The sequence below is a fragment of the Mugil cephalus genome, chromosome 8 (genome assembly GCF_022458985.1).
Source record: "Mugil cephalus isolate CIBA_MC_2020 chromosome 8, CIBA_Mcephalus_1.1, whole genome shotgun sequence".
NCBI classification, from domain to species: Eukaryota; Metazoa; Chordata; class Actinopteri; order Mugiliformes; family Mugilidae; genus Mugil; species Mugil cephalus.
This window is the reverse complement of record NC_061777.1, coordinates 26223720-26242793: the sequence shown is the minus strand read 5'-3', so window position 1 is coordinate 26242793 and position 19074 is coordinate 26223720. Positions and strand designations below refer to the sequence as shown.

The 19074-nt window shown below is 41.0% G+C and overlaps 1 protein-coding gene across 3 annotated transcripts in view; it reads right to left on the bottom strand.

The window, feature by feature from the left end:
- The window catches only part of LOC125012590 (spermatid perinuclear RNA-binding protein-like), a 61167-nt gene that overhangs the window by 27791 nt on the left and 14302 nt on the right, over positions 1–19074 (bottom strand). For all 3 annotated transcript variants that reach the window (XR_007113306.1, XM_047592602.1, XM_047592601.1), the window contains exons 2-6: positions 12054–12171; positions 8794–9023; positions 7147–7315; positions 5545–5689; positions 220–335 (exon numbers count right to left, since the gene is read on the bottom strand). Coding sequence is in view for 2 of the 3 variants with exons in the window: in XM_047592602.1 (XP_047448558.1) it covers positions 220–335; positions 5545–5689; positions 7147–7315; positions 8794–9023; positions 12054–12056 (663 nt within the window). In the remaining variant the exon portion in view is untranslated. The remainder of the gene's footprint in view (positions 1–219; positions 336–5544; positions 5690–7146; positions 7316–8793; positions 9024–12053; positions 12172–19074) is intronic.

Below are 19074 nucleotides of genomic sequence, written 5' to 3'. Positions count from 1 at the left end.
ACTGCAGCTTCAACATGCTGTGACAGTGGGTCACAGCATGTTGTGAACATGTGATTAAAAAGAAATTCTGTATGGCCTCCTGTTTCAACTTAACTGTGTTTCTACTGTCTGATCTGCTTTAAGCTTCCTGTTGAATATTAAAACAAATATGTGGTAAGACTGGCTGCCAGAAAATAAAGATGTTGTGAGTAATTTTGTCACATGCACAGTTGTGCTCACCTGGAACCATTTGGCATGTCGGAGTAAAGCCAGTGCAGCCCGACACTTCTGCCGGTCCAGGACATCCGCCTCTTCTTCTTCCTCCTCCTCCTGTCTGTCCTTGACATTGCAATCTTCTGAAGAGAGGGACAGGATGAGACAGGACAGACTGAGCGTGACCACACTGGCCTCCCAAACACAAACAAAAAGACAAACACAGGCAGCAGGGTTGGACAGCTAATTATTAGGCACTGATCTGTCTGAATGAGCTGCGAGAGGGGTAAATTTGAGAGATTGTGTGATTTTATTTTTTTTTCTTCAGGGAGAGAGGGGATTCTCATGCACAAGACAGGAACTTTCATAACAGGAGGAACCAGAGTAGATGTGAGCGCATGCGTCTTGCTGCCCAGCCGGAGTCTCACTCTAGATGCAGATCAGTGGCTGAAGGCGATGGAACACGCCGAATTAGTGTGTTATCAATTACGGCGCAGGACGAAAATGAGAGCATGGCAACGAGTCAGGAGCAAAAGCCAAATTAAAGATTAAATAACACTTAGGAACAAGGACACATTTGATGGATTCAGAAGTACTCGTGCTTGAGATTGGGGAAAGGCAGGGGGCAGTGCAGACACAGATATTCCACTTAAAGAGGAAAATGAACAATGCTTTAAAAAGGACTTTGCATGTTTTTTTTTGTTTGTTTTTTTTTCTGGGGCGCCATGCTAGTATTTTCACTCTTGCGAGGTCGGTCAGATGTTTATGTTTGGCTGAAACGGACTCTCCACACCGGTGGTTCCTGTGGGGAGCACTCCTGCCATGACTGGAGGCCGAGCCATGGGAGAGCGACAGCAGAAGAAGAGTGACAGCAGATGACAAGGACAACATAAACATCTGAGAGTGAGAACGCCACCCTGGAAAGAAAGTGAAGGCTGTTTGTTCTCGGGAGCAGCTAAGGGGGTGCCCACTGTAGGACAGTCAAGCAGACGAACAAAAGGGGGGACAGACTGCAGACCACACTACAGAGCTCAGTGGTGGAGGCTCACAGGTTATCACTGATCTCCTTAGACCTCACGTTAACATCTGACCTGTGCCATCTGATCACAAGTTGCCAACTTTGAGTACCTGTGTCCTCAGTCAGCACTTGAGATCTGATCTCACTTTCTCTGTAGGTAAATAAACAGCGCCATCATGTGGCCAGTAGAATATTTTAGCAGCTACTCTCTAACGGATGTCTACCTAGCATTTAATCAGAGCCACAAACAGCTGTGTTGTATGTGTCAATACTTGAGGACATTATATATATGTTACAACAAGATGTAAAGTCTCTGTCATTTATAAGTCATTATTTATTTATTTATATCTGTCTCGATGTTAATTTTTTTAAAATTAGAAATTAACACTGATAACATCGTCACACACTGTAATTTCTGCTGTGCTGTTTGAAGCAGTGACAGAAAAATCTAAACTACAGAATAACTGCCACATCAAATATCAAACGTGCTGGGCGAATCAAATGTGTCCTCATCTGTAGTTTAAGCTGGCCACGTGTGTTCAGATCACTGTGGATGGATGTTAATGCAAGGACTGATCTGGGCCACGGACAGTAACTTATCTGAGGTTAACAGTGTCATCTCTAATTCCAACTACTGAAGTATTTGAATTTGAGCCGTCAGCAATCAAGTGAGCCTAGGAGCGTTGTGTGTGGCTCAGCAGTCTGTTGCTGTAGAGACCGTAGTGAAAGCTGAACAGGATGGAAGAGGTGGAGACAAACGAAGGAGCTGATGAGAGACACAGGGCTTTCTCATATGTCACTCCTCCTCCAAGACCAAAGACTGAGGAACTGTCATGTCCTGCCCTTGGGGCTTCTGGGTAAATAGCAATATTGTAGTAATTTTGTAACTTTATAACGTATGCAGGTAATCAATGTACTCATCATGACAGAGCATGATGAAAACCAACGCTGTCAGAAGATTAAATCAAAGCAAATAAATAATATTCAGTCAAAGCGATCTGATCAAAAGTAATTGATTATGACGTTTCATTTTTTTTTTACTATTAATTATTGATGCATTTCAAATTTTAATTCAAAAGTATCAAAGTTGGACTCTAATTTCAATTAAACCAAATACACACACACACACACACACACACACACACACACACACACACACACACACACACACACATATATATGTTACCAAGAATAAAAAGATTATGGATATTATTTTTAAAAGTGATCCGTTAATTAATTTCGACATCAAATAAAATAGTTAAAAAAAAAAAAATAGGATCACAAAACCCCAATAAACTAAACATAAAAACTGATGCAACTAGATTTAAATTTGTGAATTCAAAGACATTTATATTTAAATTCATGTGAAATGTATTAAATTTAAAGTTGAACTCATGAAGCAAAAAAATGTAATACATTAGGGCTGCAAACAACAGCATTGTCCATTAATAATTAATCAATTATTCAGAATGAAAGTCAAATTTTCACAAATTTAAAATCATCTAAAACTCAGAAAATGAGCCATGAAACCAGTTAAACTGTAAATATTTGTCAGTTTTCTTTATTTTAAATGTCACAAATGTCTATTTTTTTAAACTAATAACCTTAAAGAGTGAAAAAGAAACATCTATAGCTGCTCTCTCAATTTCCATCACACAATTAATTTGTCTCTCAGTTTGACATTTAATTAAAATTAGCTTCAATTTAGAGAAGATTGTCTGTAATTTAAACACATTGACGCAGTGCCTCATCTGCAAATTAGATTACATCCAACTGACAGCTGGCCACTCTGTATTTATTCTGGTGACTCCACGGATGAATTGTCTATAACAGAGGGTCTAAAAGTACATCTATTAATGAGGTTTTTGAAAAAGATCAGGACTGACATGTTCATTTTTCAGATTGTCTCTTTATGTCTACCTGTTTAGGTGAAACTGGTGGATTTCCCAGAGGCAGACCATGAAGGAACCATCACTCACAGGTCAAAACCACATACAGATAAGGACAACCCCCACTTTATTCTCCTTGACATCTTTTGATTAGTGATCTGATTAATTGAATTAACATCATTTTTCCAACATGAAATTATGGGATGTCCCTTTGAGCAGATACTAACTGATCAACCGAGAGGGGTGAGCCCTGGTAATTACAGCTCAGCACAGATCTGGACTTATAGTGAAGTTGTTTTGTCCTTTTAGTCTGTGTGCTCGGTGGTAGACATGGACCAGAATTTCATGGTGACCCAGAGAGGAGTCCAGTCAACAGAGGAAAAAGGGGGAGAGGGGGTAGGAGGCAGAAAGTGAGTGGGTTGGTTTGATTTGGTTGTCGGGGAAGCCCCTTGTACCCGGGGTTTCCAGCTGCTGGGTGGGGCGGGCGCCTCGTCAGCAGCGGGGGGAGAGGCCGCGGAGAAGGTTTTCAATCCACACGGCAAGCCAACCTGCGGAGCTACGGCAACAAAACCAACAGTCAGTGAGCAGAGGCCAGCGACAGGAAGTAAACACTGAAAAACCTGGGCTCATCAGGAGGGAAGCAGTGAGACTGTTACAGAGCACCTACCAGAAAATATGATCCTGAATGGCTCCTCACAAAGCAGCACAGACAATCTGACTGAATCTGAATCCTGTAAAGTCTTAATTTCAAACCTCACTGATGACTGGTAACCTAATTTATCAAAACCCTGCACAGTAGTTATGGCAGGTGCAAATGTTTTACTTGTAAAGTTGACTTTATGTAAAGATGGATGAATGCTCCACCAGGTCTTCCAGATTTTCTGAAGAGCTGTTTTTAAGGCCTACACAACCTGTGACTGAACACCAGCACGCTGTTCATTTTACATAACAGGTGATTTATAAAGCGCCAGGCTTTATTTATTTTGGCTGCAACTTGGAGCCAGCTTCCAGTGATCATTTGGGAAACTGCCTTAACCATAACCATAACCCTAACCCATAAGGGAAAAGTCGTATAAAGGTGTCTGCGTGATGGACAGGGAAGTGGTGCATTGTTCCACTGCACCATATCACAAAACAACTAAAGTCTGAGTCTACAAAGTTGCATCCAGACAAGTTGTTTTGAAACTAGAGTCGTGGACAGATGAAGTTGAAATGGAGCTCTTAACCAAAGGTGTGTTTGAAGTGATAATAATAACAAAGAGATGCTTAGACCTCTAGATGCACATCTCTGTATAGTAATACAAATATATATAAGACTGAATCCATGCATCCATGGAAACAGTTCATCTTTGATAAGAATGATTGATCAGAACTATTGACCCAATTGAATGCAACCAGTGTTTTTCCACACTACAATGAATATAACCTTCTAAACTAAAAGTTAAATAGTCAGCTGACACCAACTACAATAAAAATCCTCTGTTAGTGCTTCCGTCATTTTCTGAAGGAAAGCTTGGATGAATATGAACATCAACTCACAGGGAGAAAATTAACCAAACAAAGCACCTAGTTTCCAATTGGACTTGACAGTTAGTGTTAACGTTTAATGTGAAAATGCATGATGCTTATTCAGGATTGCCACTTCTGCTTTTGTAAAGTGAGAGTTGAAGTCTTGTCTTGTTTATTTCACCAAAACACACCAAAATGAGATGGAATCTGTCTTAGTGACAGCAGGATGTTGAAGCTGAAGGATGTGCTCCTGCCTGTCACAACCTTTTGTATTGTGCCTTTGGGGAAGACTCAAGTTAATCTTTTCCATTGGCAACAGGAAACAAGAGACTCACTGCTCTATAATGGCAGCTCTTCAGTTCTTCCTTACTTACCTTCCTTTCTTTTTAAAATGTTCTGTCCCATTTTTGGAAGAAAACAAACAATTCAGCTTCTGATTAATATTTCGGTAAACAGTGTTGGTGCGTTTCTTAAAATATATTCAGTCTAAACTGATGGCTGTCTGGCCATCCAGAAGGACCCTACCTCCCTGCTGTAAATCAGGACTGCTGAGTCCTTTCTTCACATGAGGACACCTGACACACACGTCTTCTTTTTCATGAAATCTGACCTAACACATTTCCTGTGGAAAGCATCCGTCCCTGGTCATCTGCTATTTCCACCACACTTGACCCAGATCCATATCACCTCTTCTCCATTTTCCCCAGCTTACCTCTCAATTTTCAGCCTTCTTCAAGTATCATCCACCCTTATTTCCTCCACACTTGTCTCACATTTGACTCTCAGGTTTCACTGTGCTTCTATACCTTTATATATTCTCCTCTTCCTCCCCCTGTGCTGATTTTCAGAGCTCAGCTGTCATATTAAGGTCAAATAAAAATGGGGGGAGGATCCTCCCAAAGGAGGCATGGAAAGGGAAAGAAAGAGGAGAAGTACCTTCTCCTGTGGTGCTGTGCTTCTCCCTCATGGCTAAGGAGGAGAGGGTGATCTTCAGGGTGAGTTGGGGCTCTTTGGTGGTGCATACTTGGATGGCTGCCTCGGGCACACATGACCGCACCTCGTATTTGTCGTCCGTCATTGTCTGCAAGTTAGAGCTACATGATTAATTACAAATCTAATATTGCAGCTGCATTATTGACTTCCCACTGTTTGTATGGAACAAGGGGTTTCTGTTCTGCTTTGTTGGAGACGCACTGGTGGCCCACTAATCCAAATGTTATAAAACAAATATATATATTCTCAAACCAATCTAGATTATCTGTTATTTAGCTGTAATTAATTTAACGAAGTAGGCTTTAATTCCACATTTTTATTTTAGTGAAGCTAGGTAGGGAAGTATGTTGGTAGTGAGGTGGGGTAGGCAGGAATGAAAACAGGAACTAAGAAAGGAGGATAGATAGGTTGATGGCTAGGTAGATGGGTAGGTAAGCAGGCAAGTAGGTAGAAATGAAGGAACAAAGGACGAAAGGAAGGAAGAAGGGTAGGAATTGCCAGTCGCTTTCCCACACCTTACGAATGATGTTGCCACTTGAAAGCCAAGCTTTTTGTGTAAACCAGAGATTCATTCATTTTCGGTAACTGCTTGTCCTCTATCAACTGATAGCTGGGATAGGCTCCAGCCCTCCACCCCCTAAGTGCATTCTCTCCATCTCATTGTCTCTGAGCGAAATGACCCCATCTATCAGCCCTCTGCCTGTCAATCAGCCTCAGGAAATAAAAGCTTCAGTTGGTTTTCTTATGGAGGTTTATTAAGAGAGGTGGGGGCAGAGGAAGCACCTTCAGTCTCTGGTTGTCTAGTGTTTGTTGAGGAGATCTGTGTGAAAGTTGGACTCAGAAAAGTGAAGGGAGGAAGGTTAGCTCTTCCAGAGGGGAGATTTATTTAATCTTTTAGAAGTCCCAGAAATCATAATCATAAAGAAAAGCCGTATAAACTCTATGCAACCTGTCCCACTGAACTACAGGAGAGCTCATGCACAGTTTATATAATTGGGCTGTAAGTGGCCAGACAGGAAGGTAAGTAGGGAGGGAAGGAGAGAAGAAGGTAAAGTAGGCAGGAAGGTAGAACGACAGGTAGGTATGAAGGGGGCAAGGTAGGTAGCATGATGGGAGGAAGGTAGGCAATAAGGCAGGTAGGTAGGCACAAAGGTAGGTGACAAGGTAGGTAGGTAGGTAGGAAGGAAGGAAGGTACATATGCAGGAAGGTAGGTCACAAGATAGGAGTGATAGGTAGGAATGACATAAGGAAAGAAGTTTGGTTGAATGTTGGTGAAGAACGGTAGGTAGGAATGAAGGGAGGAAGGGGAAATCTTCCAAAGAGGATCCTTTGTTTTATATTTGAAAATGCTCTATTTCATGAATAAAATACTGTATAAAATCCACACAACATGAGCTCCTGTACAATGTATCTTATTGTGTCAGTGTCACTTGTTCTTTTGTCACACTTATTTTCAAAAGCGTCCCACCCTACTGTTGGTTCCTCTGCTGCTTTCATGGTTTTGAATGCAGAACACTGCAGTGCTGGAGATGTGTGAGTGTTACCTGGATCTGCAGGGGGAGGTTGGCACTGATGGTGTAAAGCAGCAGCTTGGTGGGTTTCTCTATGCACATCAGCACCAACTCCAGGTCCATGTCCCCTTTGATTAGCAGACCTTTGGCCACCAGGCCAACACGTGTCACCCCACACAGCACTGATGATGTGCCGATCGGCCTGAGGGCAGATGGATGACAGCCAGCGTCAGATTATCCCACAGCCATGCAGAAGGTTTGCAGATGATAACACACCTGCACCCAGAGAACAGCTGAATGTGCTTCTAAATGTGCAGCTACTGACAGTTAAACCCTAATCTAAAGATGAATCACCTCTGCTGTCTTTTTAAAACACTTCTGAGCTGCGCACATTTTCACCCAAATTTCTTTTCTTTATCAGTTTCTTTATGAGTTCCTTTCTCATCTCTGCAGCTCAATGAGGAGGGAATTCGGGGAATGATATGATTAGGCCTGTCACGATAATCATTAAATTAATTAATCATATGATAAACGAAAATAGGTGGGTTCTCAAAATAATGTTGAGGATAATATGATTTATTGTCAGTAATCTGTGTGACAATATATTGTCCAGCAAAATGTGTTATTGTGTCAGGACTACATATGAAACAATATAGCTTTAGTATGGATTCATGAAACACCTGAAAATATTTTGCCACGTGCTTCCAAACAGTTTTGTGGTTGGTCAGAATTGAGCTCAAATTGAAAATATAGCAGCAGCAGAAAGTGTCATAAATGGTATTTCTTGCTATGTTCAGTTTAAACAAGCACAAGGCTACGTGTAGAAAAAAAGGTAGGTATGTAGGAAGGTACCAAGCTAAGTAGGAAGGTATGTAGCACGATAGGAAAGTCCTGCTCTGTAGGGAGGTAGGTATGTAGGTATGGAAGCAGGAAGGTACAAATATACTTATGTAGGCAGGTACTAAGGTAGGTAGGTATGTAGGAAAGCAGGTACGTACAAAGGTACTGTAGGTAGGTACAATGGTAGATAAGTTAGAAGGTCGGTAAATTGGAAAGTAGACATATAGGTAAGTAGGTAGGTGGGTAGGAAAGAAGGAAAGCACAATTGTGAATGTTGTGAAGGTTTTTTCTTCATAGTGGAAAGGGTCCTGAGATCATTCACCACTGTTTTCCTCCATCAATGTCCAGACCATTTTGAGTTCCTGAGGTCACCAGTGTGTTTTTCTTTTCTCAGAATGTATCAAATTGTTGATTTGACCACTCCTAACATTTTCACTATGCCTCTAATGGATTACTTCTTTTTGTTCAACCTAAAGATGGTCTGTCCCTCTCTTTCATGAGATCGTTTTTGATTGCATGCTGTGGGTTCACAGCAACAGCTTCTAAATGCAAATGCCACACCTGAAATCAAGTACAGACCATATACCTGGTAAAATGATTTTTGAGAACATGGTAAACTGCTCAGATTAAAAAAGCTTGTGTCACTGCCCAAATATAAATGGTATAGAAGGGAGGTACAGATGTAGGTACAAAGGTTATGCAGGTATATAGGTTTATACAGGTTTAATCATGTAGTCATAGCATGTCACCTCCTTAAGAACATATACAGTAATTGTAAACAATCAGACAGCAACAAAAATGTACCTTTAATAATGATGGTACAAACAAGAGAGCACATACTTTGTCTCAGCCTCGTCATCCTTTGACATGTCATCCCCGGCTTCGTTACTGCTGGAAGCGATCCCTGAGGTTTTGCTGAGGCCATTCATCCAATCAGAAACCTTCTTGAGCGCTCCCTCCACGGTGGACACCAGTGTCTGGACGGCCTCCAGCTCTTCAGGGGCCGGATAAATGCTGGCATGCTTGGCCATAACGTGGCGGTCATCATTGGCAAACGATCGAAATGACCTCTGTGTACAGACAAGGACAAATCTTTAGTTCAAAATGAGTGAAAGGAAGGTGGGTTTTCAGTAGAAACATCTGTGGATGGTGTCCATCTGAAAACGGCATGACTAGGATCCGTTAACAACCAGATACTCAGTAGTAGAAGACATTGTAGAAGACATTTTTGACCTGTTCCAGTGAATGTTACTCTAATGACCCATTAATGTCCAGACACTCAGAGTCTCAAAGTGTGAGTTGAGTTGTTTTAGTTGCTTGACTGAGATGTCTTTACTTACTTTCCTACCCTGTTCCTACTGTTTTCAGCACGTTTGATGCTATAATATAGAAAATTAAGAAGGATGCAAAAGCTTTTAAGCTGCACTGTATTTGGAGACAAAGAACTTATTGAGAGATTTGGTTTCAGCAGAGGGCGGACGTTGGAGTTAATTGATAAGTTATCACCGCAGTTACAACATGTAACTGATGGGAATGAAACACTGTCCTCAGCATGGTAAATGCTAATTTCACTTTGATTTTATGCCAGCAGCTCTTTCCAAAATCCAGTGGCTGATATGGTTTACATCCAGCTTTTGAACTCGCCATTTCTCAAAAGGATTGCTATGCATCAAATGAATAGTTTTTTTTATGATGTGGGACACTAGTGTAACCAATGTGACTGACCTCAGTACTTAACACAGTATTTATCAAATATTTTGGACGGTTTCTGAACAACTTATATACATCAGATAAAATGGGGACGGGTTGTCCATGAACCAAAGGGTTAGAGGTTTGGTGTGTGTCTTGAGGAAGACACTGAACCCCCAGTTGCTCACATTGGTGTGTGGATGTGTGTGTGTTTGTGTGAGCGAAAGGGTAGATATGTTTGTGACAATAAAGTGCATTGAGCATCAAAAGGTAGAAAGGCACTATATTAAAACAAGACCATTTACATCAGCTGTAGCAGTGGAAACAGGTTGACACTTTCGCAAGTTAAATTTTGCAGCAGTATTTAAAAAGATTTCTTGGGCATTAACAAAGTGATGCAGGACACAATCTTGAAGAAGAGTAAGAGAAGACTGAGGCCCATATACTTTTTCTTCTTTGAAAATAGATTTCATGTGCTCTATATAGTCATCTGCTTTTATTAGCTTGTCTGCTACAGAGCTCTGATGGGTGCTGTGTTTTAAAGGTCATCAATAGAGAACGATCAGAAAAACGATTTATGGGTTCAAGGAAGGAATACTGTCATTCATCATCAAAGACTGTCAAAGCAGCGTTCGCTCGAGGTAATTACAGAAGTCGTTGACTGTTAACTTGCAGGAGGACGCAGAATAAATCCAAATGGATTTCTTTGAACTTGAGCATGACTTTTAATTCCTGGTGTTGTCTTCCATGACGAGGAACACTCATCACGGTCTTCACCATGACAGCAGCACCTGGCCTACATACAGCCGTCGTTATTTAACATTTATGAAATGTACTTAGGGATAGATCATCTCTCTCTCTCTCTCTCTCTCTCTCTCTACCGTGTGAACAGGAAAAAAAAAAGAAAAAGGTCCGATGTGTAAAGGTAGCTCACTGCTCTCTTTTCTAAGCCTCAGTGCATGTGTCGGCTCTGCATCACAGCAGGCTTTCCATCCAAGGTCAAACTACTATCCCTCTCCATCTTCCCTCCCTCTTCAACTCTGATCCTCTCTTTTCTCTCCCCCATTTCCTCTCCTGCAGCATGTAAGCACCCCTCATTACGGTGACTTATTTATGATGGCGCTTTAATAATTCATGGCTTCAAATCTCAGGGGCTTGTGCTGGAGTTGTGAGGGTCATTTATCACGACCCAGCTAATCTCTCGCTGAACTGCCGGGAGCGTTCGAGGCTGTGTTAACGGCAAGTGTGGGCAGCACCGACAACCACAACACAAACATTAACAAGATCTAAAAGAAGGATGAAGACTTTCACGGCACCAGTGTCAATTATGGATCCCGGACCAGCCTTATATCACACCAAATTCCTTTTATCTGTTAGCTATAAGACATCTGGGAGTTTGGCATCACAATTAGAAGGTAACAACATGCACCATTTTAATTAATTAATTGCATTGCAGGACTTAGAGCTGGATAGTGGTGTCTACTAAAATCACACATATATCACAAGTAATTGCTTTGGTTTGTGGATAAAATCACTCAGGAGGGCGAAGAGAAACCAGCAACACTGAGACGCATGCATCACAACATATCCAGGGATAAAAGGCTATTTGTTCAGTTTCACTTTTAATCAAAAGCTAATGTTAGGACGGCAGTGTTTGATTGATACTACCTCAGAATGTGGCACCATCCTGAAACAGGAAGTGAAGGAAGTAAACAAAAGGACAAAGAACACACAAAAGAGTCTTCTCCTTTTACACTTTTGTCTCATCTAAATGTTCAAATTAGGGATGTCCTGAGTAGTATAGGGAGACTGGATCAGATCGGGCTTCAGTCAAACTTGATCTTTGGTAATGATTTATTTTAGGTTTGCCATAAACCAAAACCACGTATGTCCCTGTAGCCAATGTTTTTCCTCTTCTATCTTAGCAGCAGTTGGCAAAAATCGTAGTAGAAGGAGAAGAACCAAAACATGACTAAACATGTCTGTGTGTAAGAACTTAACTGTAGAAACAGTCAGAAATTTGGAAATTCTACCAACTTGATTCACCACAAAGAAATTCCATCCCTGAGTGTGGATGACCAGCCCGTTTCTGGAGTAGACAGCACAGATTTTCTAGAGCCAAGGTATGAGCTACCCTCTTCGCACTACGTTAACTTTGACAGCTCTATTTATTTATTTTATTACATCTAAGAGAATACAACGAAGAGAAGAAAAGCCTTTAGGAAACTACAGCGGAGAACATTTTGTTTATTCAGGATCAGATCAGGGCATCCCTTGTTCAAATACACAAATGCAATTTATCATCAGGACAGCACAGGCAATAATGGACATTCAAGTTTTGTTGAATTTTGAGATCAATGACTAAGAAGACACCAACATTAACAAATAGCAGACATGTAGAGGAGGCTCACCATGTCCAGGCAGTCAGGAGGTTGTTCGAGGGGTCTAGGTGAGGACCAAAGTCCTGTCACTCAGCCTCTTCATGCAGTTAAACGGCACTCGGTTGTTAGCCTCTCAGTCAGAGTCTCACTGTGGAGGAAGAAGAAAAGATGGCTGAATTTGCCTCAGCATTGCATCTGGTTTATGACACAATGATACAGCTTTAATCTTTGTACATTTTGTTGCTTATGATGTAGATGATCCAGGATTTAAAGCTTACTCTAAGCCGTCTGAATAAACATCAGCTAGAATGATCATCCCAAATGTCATAGATTCAGACTTTATGTTACACAGCTGGTAATCACAAACATCTGGAAAACTACAGCAGATGTGAAACACAACAAATGAAAGACTGAAGAAAGATTCAGAAACAACATATTTTGCTCAAGAGCCGCAGTGAGCCCAAATGTAAACAGTTTATAAATACATTATGCACCAATCAGGCGTAACATTATGACCAGCTGCTTAATATTGCTTAAGACTCCCTTGTGCCTCTAAAACAGTTCGGTCTTCTGAGGCTGTTGTGTGGGAACATAATGTTATTAGTGAGGGCCTTTGGGTCCTTAGCTAAAGCGATGTATGAAAATAAACAAATATTTGTACATGTACACATGTACGTTGCATTTGCCCTATAATCCAGTTGCACAGTGCACATGTGATCTTAAACAGTGGTTCCCAACCTCCTTGGAGCTCCCCCTACTTCTGTCTAAGAAAAGCCACCCGCCCCCACCCCAATGGATCTCACACAAACTTCCCGAGACCCACCCACACGCTACTTCTGAGTGGCCAGTGATGTTAGTTTAGAGAGGGAAAGCTGCATCACTCTAATTCCATTGGCAGGTGAACTCAATTGACTGTTCGAACCTGACGATATCCCACATCAACATTTTTTTGATGTTGATCTTGTTTGTAATCGCGATTCAATGCTACACGCCGGACATCCGACACAGTGTTGGGATAATTTAAGCCCTGCGTTTTGTTCTTTGTAGGAAGACACACCGTGAAAACTGATTTGGCGCACCCCCTGTGATCTCTGGCGCCCCCTAGGTGGGGCGCGGACCCCAGGTAGCAAACCACTGATGTAGGACAACACAAACTCAATGTACCCAGCAAAAAAAAAATTATCAGTACATCCTTACATCAGTACATCAGGGTATGGCATTTATGGCATATACCTTTTTGAAAGCAATTCTTTCCACTGAAGGTCACTTTTGCAGGTGATTATCTCCACAGAAAGTAGCGGAAAAGGCACTTGTCGGTCAAGTTTTTTTGTATTTATTTATATATGTGTATCATTTAGTTCTCCTCCCCTGAGATAGCCTTGACCAGTTAAATGTGTGTGTTACATTTTACTTAAATAAACCTAAATAGGTCACGTTGCAAAGGGTTATTCTGTAATCGGTCACCAAATCTCGCTTCCTGTTTTATATGGTGGATTTCAAAAAATGATTAAAAATAAACCAGCCATCAATTTTTTTTCAGTCAACTTTGATTCTGTTGCAGCTATGAAATCGTTTATGTGACCGCAGCCTAACACATTAATTAAATTACTCTGAATATATGCTCACCCGCAAATGCATCGGATGAATCTGGACCATTGGCCCACAAATACTAATGACATGTGGTGAATCCACACGGTGGTTGCAATGGAGGAGGAGGAGGATGTGCTGCTGTTAAACGTCCTGGGGGAACCGGTGGGTTTGAGCTGAGCATCAATTAGATCCTCCCATCACCTTGACCTGATTTTCAGCGCTAGCGTGCAGCAGGCTGATGGTGTTCACCACTACAGCTGTGGTTTTATTCACACTAATCTCTGTTCTGTTTGCAGTTTTAATCATGCAGAAACCATCAGGAAAAAAGATCAATACACCACAATAACTAGATGAGATTTCTGCTCTCTTTGCTTCAAAACAAAAACTCCAAACCATACAGCAGAACTTCAAAGCTTTTACTGCTGCTCAATAATGGAGGACACCGCTACATAAGAGAGAGAGACCAACACATGAATGCTAACGAGGCCACTAGTCACACTAGGAGAGAAGACAGAGAGGTGTTTGTGCCAAAGGATACAGGCCAACGATACATCACGTCTCCAGTAGGAAAATATGACTTGACTGAGTGTGAGTGATGGATTTGTAAGCAGAAAAAGGAGATGGAGGAGGATGAGGAGCAGGAGGATGAAGAAGAAGAAGAAGAAGAAGAAGAAGAAGAAGAAGAAGCAGAAACCACCTCAAATAAATCCTTATTTTGACTAATTTCCATTCACAGAGTATTACTCTAATGACAGATCCTCATGTGAAAGGAAGGTGAAGCCAAGGCATGTGGAGCTCCCCTCGTGTCTGGCTGCAGTATGGCATAAGGTCCTTTCCATGTTAGTGGATGGGACTCGGGCCAAACTAAAAATCTAAAGTACATGTCCAACAACATTTTTATCAAAGATGATGCCATCAAGGAGTGCCATTGCTATGGGGTTCCTGGTCTGGTCTAAGTGGGTGGTACATGGCTAGTTGCCATTTTGATTCATTATTCTAGCAGTTAAAAGAAAAGAAAATCTCTGCACACAACTGGATAGTCCTCCAAACAATCAGAGGCATTTTAAATATATTCACTCCAGGGCGCTCAGAATATAGTGCCGCTCTGTCCATCACTACATAAAGCCCCAAACAAATGAAATAATTGGCCTGATATATTTGCAAGAACATAATCAGTTCCCAATGGAGAGACTCCAGACCCCTAACCACATAAACAGTCATAATATTAAATCTTTTGTGTGTTCAGGGGATTTGGAAGAGGCAGAGAAAATAATGAGTTCTGGCTTCAAGTGCCACCTTATATGGTTGACAAGGTCAAAAAGGTTTTGACTCAAACTTCATAAATTCCTGCTGTGTTTGTCTCGTTCTTTTATTCTGTCAACTTGAGTATAACGATGATCAAGCTTTCACAGGAACCTAAAATATAAACTAATAAAAACTAAGCTGCCATGTGCAAACTAACCAGACACGACAAGACAGAGGCCAACGTAGTTTCAACTAAAACACTGAGACACATGGCACAAGGACAACAAGACTGACAGCCATGATTCTGTTTGTATGTACAGTATTCTGCTGCAGTTTTAATAAACTCTGCGCACTGGCTCATTTTCTAATAACCTTTTTATCTCCCTGAAGAGGAGAGGCGATTAAAGCAAGATAATTAAGAATACAGCAATGACTTTTTAAGGACAGTGCTGGTGCTGCAGCAGTGGCAGATGGTGAGCTCAGCATGAGAGAAAAAGACAATGCGGGTTTCAAAAAAACAGGAGAGAGAGATCACATAGTGAAAAAAGCAGGAGTGTTTTCCTTCCCCACATAAAAATAAACCTCTGTCCTGATCATACTGACTTGGTTTAGATTGACAATTGTCAATACAATGAAGGACACAATGAAGAACACTTCAACAGTGAGCCAAGTTTCTTTGCCTTTAATCCCAGTTACAATCTCAAAGTGCGTCACAACACCCACGACTTCAGAGGACAGAAATCCCGTGAAAGCTTCTCACTTTAACGATTAACTTCATTAAAACCCTTTTGGAGACAAATGTTTGCAAGAACTGAGAGATGAAAACAGAATTATTAGGCTGCTGTGGTTCAGCTGCAGGTAATAAACTTGGCATTCGACTACAACTATGATACAAATAAAGGTCGACTTCCCTGTGGAGAGAGAAGACGTGGTGGGGCAGAAATTAGATAACGATATTAACAGAACAGAAAAAGAGGAGGAAGAGAAGAATGAGGGAGGTGAAGGTGAAAAAGAAGAATGGGAAAGAGGAGGAGAAGAAGAGTAAATAAAAGGAGGAGAAGATGAAGAAAGAGCCCGAAGCAGAGGAGGAAAAGAAGACGAAAGAGAATGGGGACGAAGAGGAGAACGGAGGTGAAGAAGAAACAAAATGGGAAAGAGGAGGTGAAGAAGGAAAGAGAATAAAAAATGAATAAAAAAAATAAATTAGAAATGGACAAAATGAATAGACATAAGACTAATAACAGATATAGAGCATGTCTTGCCAGTCTACACACCTGATATACAATATATCAGTGGATATATAGGACAAAAGATAAGATACTCCTTTACCCATCCCACATCGCATTGTTTGTAACATTTTATAGAAAAACAGTTTACCAAATACAAAATGCCTTTCCATCAAAAAATACCCTTAAATCCTAGAGACTGACATCCACAAGTAAAACCTTTTGAAGGACGAGTTGAATGCATGAATCAATCAGCAATAATCCCTTTAATGTAACCTGTAAATAAAACAGATATCTGTTAAATTCCTTCTGATCACATCAGTCTGTTCTGATAGAGGTGGCTACATGAGGCAGTGGAGAGAACAAAATAAGAGGGACCCGCTTCGTCTAATCTGTCCTTGTCTTTTATGAGACGCAGTTAAGCCGCCATCAATCAGGAGGTGAGAGTCTGCTAAGGTGTGAATGATTCTTTCAGGCAAACAAGCATCTTCACAACATCTTCACAATATTTTGGGAAACTGAGAATGAATTCAGGTGTAATCTCTTGCTCTGCCAGCCTTTGTGACTGCGGTTTCATTCCTATTGGAACTACAACACTTCCACAGCCAAGAGGTCAGACTGCAGCCTTGCTAAAAATGCAACCACTCATGCTGCTGTAATGCACTCTGTTGCTGTAACAACATCCAGAAAATAGCTGTGTTTTATCACTCCAAAACCATCCCGCCTCAGGTGCTGCCTCTAATGCCTCCTCTTAGCACTCTGGTCCCTGACGTCCATTTTGTGGGAAGGTTGCATGAACCTGGGGAGCATATTATTTTGGATTTATTTTGGTAATTTACACTGCGGGGAACTTTTACGAGCAAGCTTTTATGTTCAGAGAAAAACTTTAAATAATGCCCTGCATGATCCTGGGAGCTTGCACCAGATGGGATAGGGAGTAAAAAAAAAAAAAAAAAAGCACACACACAAAAGAAACATCATTGTTCTCTCAGTCAAAGCTTTTGTGACTAACATTTGATGTAACCACAAAAGGAAATGCAGGCACTAATATTATAATAAAATAATAATCCAAGAGCTTGGAATGACACGGCTCCAGCTACGATTACAAGTAAGACAATAGTGTGAAACCTCCAAACTTAATTCAAGAAATCTGAATAAACTTGTATGAAATCTACGCTCTGTGTTTGTGATATTTCTCTAAAAGACATGTTTTTTTTAAAGGTGACCCAACTTATATGCAGAACAATGTATTCATACCACCCCAAATGTGGTGTGGGACACATTCACTTGATCTAATTTCTTTGGTAGTGTGAACACACTACTTTCGAAACATTCGAAAACAACAACAACAACAACGGATTATTGCCTTAATCCGACTTTAACTGGACAACTTAAGTGCATGTGTTTACATGCACTTAAGTTTTCCTACTAAAATGGGAGTTCTCCTTATCCGATTAAGACACCCAAATAATGTGATTGAAATTAGTTTCTCTCCGGCATGTGTACGCTTAATCGGACTGCAACCGGATAACATGCGTGCGCATGCTCCTCAACCACTGCGCTGGTGTTTGACCACAGAACAAAAACATTCAAGAATGCCAGTCGCAGAAGAAGGTAAATAGAACCAGTAGACAGTCTCAGGGATAGCCCATATCTTATCGGCACCAGAAGTAGCGTGCACATTATGTACGAGATTAAAAAAGCTGTACTATCATCCATTTGGTTGTTGTTTGAAATGCTGGTCTGCTGCATGAACAACTCCTGTTTATTATATGACGTAATAGGTCAACCGGAAAGGGGGAGGTATTAATTATAGTATAGGACGTAGAGGGAGATGTATTCTGTGCTTGTCTGACCGTTGAAAAACATGGATGAGGAAATGCATTTGTGGGGAGGTGTAACTGTGTAAAGCTACAGCGTAGATTTGACACAGAAGCATTAATCAATTCTAGATTACACTGTTTTCCAGACACGAACTTAAAAGGTTTCAATACCTTATTTAACAAATTACTTAATTTGAAAAAAATATCTCATGTTTCTGTGAAAAGTCAAACTAACAGCAACAGCAGCCTCAGTCGATCATTACTGAGTCATGCAGGTTCATACATTTTGACCCTAAAAATCCAGATTTGGTTGTGACTGAACCTGCACACTGCAGGTTCAGTATGGTCACAAATATAAGAACCGCTTCTTGTCCATTTAATTTCAGGACCAATGCCCGAGTCTTGACCCAATAACCCTCAGCAACAGACTCCACCTCTGCAGCAGTGCCAGCGTTTCTGTGTGGGCGCTCACAGCAGCTCTGCAGAACACTGAGCGGATCGTAATGTATTTCAGAGCATATGCCCTAACCCTGAACATTATGGCTCCTTACAGCACATCAGAGAACATACTTCACAAATTTTCTGTGATTTCTTGCAGAGCTGGAGATGTCCAATTCCGCCGCAGTCAATAAAACCAGACTACAAGCCTTATATAAGTGGGCCACAGCTGGCAGGGAACGACAGCACACAGACACAAACATCTCAGACGGGAAGGCGGGAGTTTATTGGCTGTTTTGTACCTGTAAAGAAAATGTAAAAAAAAATAAATAAATAAATAAAGCATCCATATGGTGTGTAGCAAGACGGTTGGGACGATAAGGTCTAAAGCTCTATTTCTGAGCCTTGAAAACAAAGGTTAGAAAACAAAGACACGTCAAACAGGGAATGGAAAGAAGAGATACATGTGAAAGGAGGATTAGTCTGCATGGTGGAAAAGGGTTGAGTATTTATGTATGCATGAAATGTGAAAAAATAAGCTGTGATGTTAATTAACACCTGCTTGTTTCGACCTCAGAACAGAGCCTCCATCAATCTCTTTGTTTAAAAATCGATATCCTAAATCACATCCTGAGATCTGAAGAGTCTCAATATATTTGTTTTAAAAGACCAGATCAGATCGAGGTTTCTGGAAAAGTGCTAATTGGAGAGTGACAGCTCCAAACATCA